Genomic DNA, 9,613 nt, shown 5'->3' on the forward strand with positions numbered 1-9,613 from the left:
AATATGACCATTATTTAAATTTATGCACCAATCATTAAGGCCAAAGATGAAGAAATTGAAGATTTTACCAATTTTCTGCAGTCTGAAATCGATCAAATATGCAATCTAGATACATTGATAATACGTGGAGATTGGAATGTGAAAGTTCAAAACAAAGAAGGATTGATAGTTGGAAAATGAGGCCTTGATGATAGAAACAATGCCAGAGACGCCATGATAGAATTTTTCGAGAACAATGACTTCTTCATTGCAAATACCTTTTTCCACCAACAGATGGAATACACAGGAATCAAATTGACTACATCTATGGGAAGAGAGGATGGAAAATCTCAATATCACCGGTCAGAACAAAGCCAGGGGCCAACTGTGGAACAGACCACCAATTGATCATATGCAAGTTGAAGTTGAAACTGATGAAACTTAACAAGTCCACGAGAGCCAAAGTTTGATCTTGAGTACATCTCACCTGAATTTAGAGACCATCTCAAGAAGAGATTTAACATATTGAATACTAATGACCAGAGACCGGATGTGTTGTGGAATGATATCAAGGACATCATAAATGAAGAAAGCAAGAGCTCATTAAACAGAAAAAATAATTAAATAAATAAGATCAAAGTTGATGTGAGAAGAAACTCTGAAAGTTGCTCTAGAATGTTGAGTACCTAAAGCAAAAGGAAGAAATGATGAAGTAAAATAGTTGAAAGGAAGATTTCAAAGGGTGGCTTGAGAAAACAAAGTATTATAATGACATGTGTGACGACCTGTGGATGGAAAACCAAAAAGGAAGAACGCACTCTCCATTTTTCAAGCTGAAAGAACTGAAGAAAAAATTCAAGCAGCGAGTTGCAATATTGAAGGATTCTATGGGGGAAAATATTACATGACGTAGGAAGCACCAAAAGATGATGGAAAGAATACACAGAGTCACTATACCAAAACAACTGGTCTATGTTCAAACATTTCAGGAGATAGCAATGAGCAGGAATGAATGGTACTGAAGGAAGAAGTCCAAGCTACGCTGAAGGCACTGGCGAAAAACAAGGCTCAAGGAATTGTTGGAATACCAGCTGAGATGTTTCAACAAATGGATGCAGCGCTGGAAGTACTCACTTGCCTAAGCCAAGAAATTGGAAGATGACTACCTGGCCAACTCACTGGAAGAGATCTATATTTATGCCTATTTCCAGAAAAGGTGAGCCAACAGAATGAGGAAATTTTGAACAATGTCATTATATCACACACAAGAGAAATTTCGCAGAAGATTGTTCAAAAGTGGCTACAACAATATATTGATGGGGAACTGCCAGAAATTCAACGTGGATTCAGATTACAGGGAACCAGGGTTATCATTACTGAGGTCAGATTAATCCTGGCTGAAAATGGAATACCAGAAAGGTGTTTACCTGTGTTTTACTGACTATGCAAAGGCATTTGACTCTGTGGATCATAACCAATTATGAACAGCATTGCGAAGAACGTGAATTCCAAAACAGTTTATTGTGCTTACGAGGAACCTGTACTTAGTTCAAGAGGCAGTTTTTGAACAGAACAAGTGGATACTGTGTAGTTTAAATGCAAGAAAAGTGTGCATCAAGGCTGTATTCTTTCACCATACTAATTCAATCTGTATGTTGAGTTAATACTCTGAGAAGCTGGAATAAATGAAGAAGAACGCAGCATCAGGATTAGAGGAAGACTCATTAACAATCTGTGATATGCAGATGACAAAACCTTGCTTGCTGAAAGTAAAGAGGACTTGAGGCACTTACTGGTAATGATCCAAGACCACAGCTTTCAGTTTGGATTATGCCTCAACATAAAAAACAAAAACAAAAATCCTTACAACTGACCAATAAGCAACATCATGATAAAATGAGAAATTATTGAAGCTGTCAAGGATTTCATTTTACTTGGATCCACAATTAATGTCCATGGAAGCAGCAGACAAGAAATCAAAGGACACATTGCATTTGTCAGATCTGGTGCAAAAGAACTCTTTGATGTGTTAAAAACTAATGTGTCACGTTAAGGACTAAGGTGTGCTTGACTCAAGCCATAGTGTTTTCAATTGCTTGATATGATTTGCATGTGACAGCTGGGCAATGAATAAGGAGAAGAACTGACACTTTTGAATTATGTTGGTGAAGAATATTGTATATACCATGGGCTGCTAAAAGTATGAACAAATCTGTCTTGGAAGAAGTACAGCCAGAATGCTACTTATAAGTGATGATGGTGAGATTTTGTTGCTCATACTTTGGACATGTTATCAGGGGGGACCAGTCTTGTAGAAGGACATTACATTTGGTAAAAACCATCTACCTTTTTGAAGGTCAGCAAAAAAGAGGAAGACTCTCAACAAGATGGATTGACACAGTGACTGTAACAATGGGCTTCAAGAATAACAACAATCAAAAGCATGGCACAGGACCAGGCTGTGTTTTGTTCTGTTGTACAGAAGGTCACTATGAGTCAGAACAGACTGGACGGCACCTACAACAACAGCATGGATGACCAGCCTCACACTGGAAACAATCAGCTTAGGCTGAGAAGGAGAGAGGAAAAGGATGATTATTCCACTGCATATATGGTGACACAGAGGTTCAAGGAATTTGAGATTCACAGAAGTTCATATAACCAGAAATGATTGGTTGATGACAGAAATTCAGTTCTTTGACCCCAATTCCAGTGCACTGTCATCCTATTATTTCACTCAGTCTAAGAGATCATGCAAATTAAATTTCCCTTCAGAAAGAACAATTGTTGTAGTCTTTTCAAAATCCCTAGTTTATGCCTGAGTATCATTTATTCAGAGGCTACATTTGGAGTATTATCAGGTCTGGAAATAGTTCTAAGATGGGATTTAGTCTAACACACATTTATTTGGATAGGGATGAATATAATACAAGATTTGTTTGGGATACTGAAGTATAATACCTCAAAATTACAGTTATGGTGCTCCTATAAATGAATAAAAAATCACAGAAATTCAAGAAAAAAAAAAGATTAAAAAAGTAAAATAAACCAAATTAGAGTAGGAAGGCTCATCCTACAAAGTTTAAAATAAATTACAGTATTTCTATTATTAAACTGGAACCCTGGTAGCTCAGTGGATAAGAGTATGGCTGTTAACCAAAAAGTCAGCATTTCAAAATCACCAGTCTCTCCTTGAAAACCTATGGGGCAATTCCACTCTGTCCTATAGGGTCACTGCGAGTCAGAAACAACTCAACAACAGGATTCTTTGTTTCTTTGTTTGTTTTGGCTTATTATTAATATATTGTTATATTGGGACAAGCAGAAATTCAAGAGCCATATGAACATCTTTCTTTAGCCATATGAGAAAGATAAAATTGTATCTCTTTCTTACTCCATACATCAAAACAGGTTTTGAAAACAAAGTTGAAAATTTAGTTGACATGAATATACAGAGACTTCATAGAAAAAAAACAAAATAAAATAAATAAATTTGAGGAAAGAAAAATTGAGGAAATAATCTCCAGTTGTATCACACAGGGGAGAAAATGACAATTAGTCCTATAGAAAAAAATGAACAGAAGATACCATTAAAGAGTCCAAATTAAAGAAATACAAATAATGCTAAAATGTTTGAAGAGTTGTGCAATCGGGCTCATATTAATAGAAGGACAAATGAAAACTGCCTTTAGATATCACTGTCACCTATCTGATTGGCACATAATCAGCAGTCAATTATTATTTGACAGTTATGAGCTCTATGGATACACACACTTGATAACTAATGGGGAGCATGGGAGTGTTCAGGAGACGCAGCAAAATGAATTTGAAATATAAAATGATTCTTATAAAGTGTTCTTAATGATAATATAATTTTCTTCCAGGTTTTCTAATAAAGTTAATTTTAATTGTTTGGTTTTTGTCCTCTAGAGATTGGAACAACACAGTCTCTAGTGTTCATGTCCCAAGGTTGTGACACAGATATAAGATACATATACTTTTACTCCCAGCCAAGTTTCCCAGAGACAGGAGAGGCCTTCTCTTTGCCATTAGCAGGTTTGGTTTAAGATTTAAAGACATTATGATAGTAAGGTATCTTGGAAACAAAGTAAAAGGGGGAAAACGTAAACTTTAGATGTAGAGAGTTCTTGAGGAATACCAATCCATCACAAAAGGTACTTGTCTGAACATGCAAGGAACAGGATGTGCACCCCTTATGTAGAGCTTTGGATAGAGGACTTGGCCCCTCAGTAATAGTGCCCTGAATGACAGGTACCTCAGGTGGGGCAATAGAGGAGCCTTGAGAGATTTGAGAATGTATATTTTCATATTTTGTAAATTTTTGGAGCAGTCGTCAAGGTACAGTAGAAAAGTATTTAAGTAGAGTGGAATAATCAGAGATTGGATAGAATCTTTAGTAAAAAAAAAAAAAAACGAAAACTATCTATCTACCTATCATGTATGCATCATCTCTCTCAATCGTTCCGCCTTTAACTAAAATTACAAAGCATAAATCAGGGAACTCATGTATCCCCTGAGAGCAAACGAACAATAAAATGGGAGGTAATTAAAGGAAGAAATTTTACCTATCCTATTTCCTTGACTGAATGGGAAAATACATTTATCACCAATTTAATATCACCATTTGGGACAGAAAACAACCATTGCATTAAAGACATATATTTGATTAAAATTAAGATTTAAATGCCTTAGATAAATGAAATGTATTGTTAAGGAAAAATATGTGATAATTAAAATGACTAATTGTGCCATGGGATTGCCTTTTGAGGTTGTCTTTAACACTCAGGTTGGGGGACTCAGTACGGCATATGACCTGACATCTTTATTTCAAGGACCATCTGAAAATGATGTGTTGAGTTTCAGAATCAGAGACAAACTTACCAAAAATCATAGATAGAGAAGGAGTTTCTCGTTATATTGGGATCTAAGAGTTGCTGGACACCAATTCCAGAAATACAATGATTCTTTTGTATTAATGTTTTCTCATGAAATGACTTAATTGTGCTCTAATAGTCCATGTTTTTAATTCTTATACATACATAATACAGGGTCAGAATGAGTATCCTAGATGTGTCGGAGGAAAAGAAGTGAATTGGAGAGGCTGTGGCAATGGGAATTTCTCAGTACAAGAGTCTTTAGTTATTCCTGTGTGAAAACATCTCTAAATCCTATTCTCCTCTGTTTCATCTGCATCCCGCTCTCTGCTCTACCTCTGTGGCACAGAACAGTGTCATTGGACTATTTCCCATGATTTTAGAGTCTCTACTTTGCTCAAAATTTAAGAGGGTGATCATTAACAAAGGAAATGTGTTAGGTAGACTTATAAGATGGACCATTGTATGGACTTGAGAAATGAGTCCATGGCTGGGGATCATAGACTGGATTTTATCTGCACGTTGTTGTGAAAGTCAAGGCATCTTTTTTTTATTATTATTTTAATTTTTATTGTGCTTTAAGTGAAAGTACACAAATCAAGTCAGTCTCTCACAGGAAAACTTATAAACAAACACCTTGCTATATTCTCCCAATTGCTCTCTCCCTAATGAGACAGCCTGCTCTCTCCCTCCACTCTCTCTTTTCCTGTCTTTTTCACCAGCTTCTACCCCTGTCTACCCTCTTAGCTCCCCTCCAGAGAGTAGATGCCAACACAGTCTCAAGTGTCCACCTGATCCAAGAAGCTCACTGGCATTCCTCTCCATCCCATTTTCCAGTTCAATCCCTGTCTGAAGAGTTGTCTTTAGGAATGGTTCCTATCCTGGGCCAACAGAAGTTCTGGGGCCATGACCACCGGGGTTTTACTAGTCTCAGCCAGACCATTAAGCCTGGTCTTTTCACGAGAATTTCAGGTCTGCATCCCAGCACTCTCCTGCTCCCTCAGGGGCTCTCGATTGTGTTCCTAATCAGGGCAGTCATCAGTTGTAGCCAGGTACCATCTAGCTCTTCTGGTCTCAGGCTGATGTAGTCTCTGGTTTATGTGGCCCTTGCTATCTCTTGGGCTCATAATTACCTTGTGTCCTTGGTATTCTTCATTCTCCTTTGGTTCAGGTGAGTTGAGACCAGTTGATTCATCTTAGATGGCTACTTTTTAGTGTTTAATACCCAGATGCCACTGTCCAAAGTGGGATGCAGAATGTTTTCTTAATAGATTTTACTATGCCAATTGACTTAGATGTTTCAAGGCATCTTCTGAGTGCTGTTATGCCATCTTTAGAATAAGAATGTAGACTGGATTATATTTATCATCTGCCCTAGTCTTTTTATTCCTCAAACAATGAGGGAGGATTGGAACTCAGAACTACCAGATTTGAAGAATGAAAAAATATTGCCAACAAGTCAACTGGGAAACATGGGGACTTCATGAGTATAAGAGTAGCACCGTGCTTGATAAATTTTTCAATGTCTGATTTTTCAGAATTAGATCACCAACCCTTTTTTAAAAGGTGACTGTGGGTGGGCAGGAACCTTCAAATTTTTGGTTTCTAGCCAAAGGCATTAACCAATAGTACCACACAGGCTGCTAAAAAGTAATTGAGATTTATTTTGATATGAGTTATAGTGTGTCAGAAGAAAAACCTAGATTAAAGTGCTATGCTGAATTAACAATAAAAACACAAATGGGAAGTGCTAAGGCTGTCCATTCTTTATGTCCACAGTGTGTAGATGTTATGATCTGATTAAATAATATAATTTAGGTGTTTCTGATTTTTGTTATTGACTGTGAGACTGACATAATCCAACATCGGGCTAGGCTTGTCTTCTATGAACTGATTACATTCAAGGAGAGCTGAAGTTGTTATGTGAGAACTTGACTTAAAATTACAGAACGATCTCTAAATTCTTTAAGTGGTAATCATATTTTAAAATTTTAGACATTTACCACATTTTGGTTAATAAAAATATAGATTCCAAAAGAGATATGCTTTCCAGTCTTGACGTGTGGAAGTGGATCCAAGCTTCCTATATCCCCACTATGTTATTATTATTTTTTTTTAACTTCTAGGACTGACTTTTAGATTTCGACAAACAGATGCCATGTTATTGTCAGACAGTAATAAAAGTGGTGTCCCATTTGCTCTTTTGGGCTTCTCAGATTACCCAGAACTGAAGATTCCCCTCTTCGTGGTATTTCTGGCCATCTACAGTGTCACCGTTGTAGGGAATATTGGGATGATTGTAATCATCAAAATTAACCCCAGACTGCACATCCCCATGTACTTTTTCCTCAGCCACCTCTCATTTGTGGATTTCTGCTCTTCCTCCATCATTGCTCCCAAGATTCTGGAGAATCTAGTTGTAGAAGACAGAGCCATTTCATTTTTAGGATGTGTAGTGCAATTATTTCTCTTTGGTACCTTTGTGGTGACTGAATCATTTTTATTAGCTGTAATGGCCTATGACCGCTTTGTGGCCATTTGCAACCCTCTGCTCTACACAGTTGCCATGTCCCAGAGACTCTGTGCTATGCTGGTGGGGGAATCATATGCATGGGGAGTAGGGTGTTCCTTGACACTCACATGCTCTGCTTTGAAATTATCTTTTCATGGTTCCAACATAATCAATCACTTCTTCTGCGAGTTCTCCTCACTTCTTTCCCTTTCTTGCTCTAATACTTACCTCAATGAGTTGTTGCTTTTTATCATTGCAACTTTTAATGAGGTGAGTGTATTACTTATCATTCTCACCTCTTATGTGTTTATTGTTGTCACCATCTTGAAAATGAGTTCAGCCAGTGGTCATCGTAAGGTGTTCTCTACCTGTGCCTCTCATCTGACTGCTATCACCATCTTCCATGGCACCATCCTGTTCCTCTACTGTGTGCCCAACTCCAAAAACTCCAGGCACAATTTCAAAGTAGCCTCTGTATTTTACACAGTGGTGATCCCCATGTTGAATCCCTTGATCTACAGCCTGAGGAATAAGGATGTCAAGAACACAGTGAGCAAGAAAAAGGATATTAAATTCTTTTTTCAATAAACATAGTATTTCAGTAGTATTTGTCCCTAACTAGAAATAAAGTTTGTCCAAAAAGCTTGTTTCTGAAGATATCTATAAAAATTATAAGTAATATTTCACAGTAGAAAGGATTTGGATTTTGGTTCAAGGTGACTAAATTTGGCTTTGTCTCATAATTGTAGGAAAAGACTGCAAGCTCTTTCATTTTTTAGCTTTAAATCTATGAAAATGTGATATCATGCGGTAGGTCATTATCCTAGCGTGAAGACCAAAAGATAATACAGTTATCATGTGGGGCACCTTGCATTATCTGAATAAACATTAATTCCATCCTTCTGGCTCATAAGATACCTGGAGTATAGAAATTTCTTAAGAAACACACTTTTTTGCTTATGTATATATATATATATGTACATACAAATGGAATTAAAGATAAGACATGCCTTCAAGAAATGCATAATCTAGTGGTGATGCTGGAGCAATAAAGAAAGTGGATGTTGTCACTATAATCATTACCCTAGAAGGTTTGGGCCAAGGAATAATTAGAATCAATTTAGAGATATTAGAAATATGTCATCATAAAAAAGATATTATTTGATGATGGCCTGGAGGATGGGCAGGATTTTAGGATACACTTTTCAGTGAAAAAGGCATTTTATTCAGGACAGACCAGAATGAACAAACTCAAGGAAATGAGTCTGTGATATTGAGTCCACCAATTTTTATTGAGTGAATACAGTATCTGTGGGTCTATGTGTGCATCTGTGTGTCTGTGTATATGTGGTATCTTATAGTTGAATAAATTACGTCTATAACCTGAACATATTTTCAAAGGAGCTCCAACAGGACTGAATGATAGTTTCAACAGGCTGTACCTGAGGCTTAGAAATGGGTCTCAGAAAACAAGAGAATGCAAAAAAAAGAGAAAATAAGTTCCTGCCCTGTGTTTCATGCTGTTAGTTTTCCCACTTAATCATCACAAGTGCTATACTTTATTAATTTATTTTATATATATGTATATATTTGGAACATGAGCATAATTAATAAATGCTTGTCAACAAGACTCCCATCCACCATAGAAAAATTCAAAAAACTTATTTGAATTTGCCAAAGTCTTGCGCAGTAATGTTCACCTAAACTTGTTCAAAATAAAATGAGATGTAGGCTGTCGTTTGCAACTAGACATATCAGTTCTATCTTCTTAACTCAGTTTTGCTTGACAAACTTGAACACCCTTCTCCTTTCTCTAGTTTGAATTCCAAATAAAACACAAAAATTGTGGGAGAAATAATTTGCCAGGAGTTTTATTGAGGAAGAAGAAAATAATTTGCAGAACAATTTTATATGGCCCAAGAAATTAACTGGAAGAGTCATATGACTTTAAACTTATGATCATTATTCTAATTTTTAATATTCAGTTCTGTAGTGTCACTGTCAGGTGGAATCCATTGAATGGCAATGGGTTTTTTTTAAAGCATGAGTTGATAAAGAATGAATTAAACAGTCATTGTACATGCAAATATAAACACTGTAGAAACATTTTCTTAGTAATTGAGTGATGAGATAATGGTTTTTCATTTATTTAATTTCTGTTTCTCTGGGTATTTACAAATTTATCTTTCACTGCATACATGACACTTATATAATTTAGAATTTTCTT

At 36.4% G+C, this 9,613-nt stretch overlaps 1 protein-coding gene across 1 annotated transcript; it reads left to right on the forward strand.

The window, feature by feature from the left end:
• Positions 1-7,032: 7,032 nt before the first annotated feature.
• Positions 7,033-7,974, forward strand: LOC100668510 (olfactory receptor 5D18-like). The gene has a single exon (XM_023542361.2). It carries the CDS (start codon positions 7,033-7,035, stop codon positions 7,972-7,974), a length of 942 nt encoding a protein of 313 aa, XP_023398129.2.
• The last annotated feature ends 1,639 nt before the right edge of the window (positions 7,975-9,613 follow it).

The sequence above is a fragment of the Loxodonta africana genome, chromosome 7 (genome assembly GCF_030014295.1).
Source record: "Loxodonta africana isolate mLoxAfr1 chromosome 7, mLoxAfr1.hap2, whole genome shotgun sequence".
NCBI lineage: Eukaryota > Metazoa > Chordata > Mammalia > Proboscidea > Elephantidae > Loxodonta > Loxodonta africana.

Coding starts and splice junctions, on each gene's coding strand:
- LOC100668510 (XM_023542361.2), top strand. CDS start 7,033: ATGTTATTGTCAGACAGTAATAAAAGTGGTGTCCCATTTGCTCTTTTG.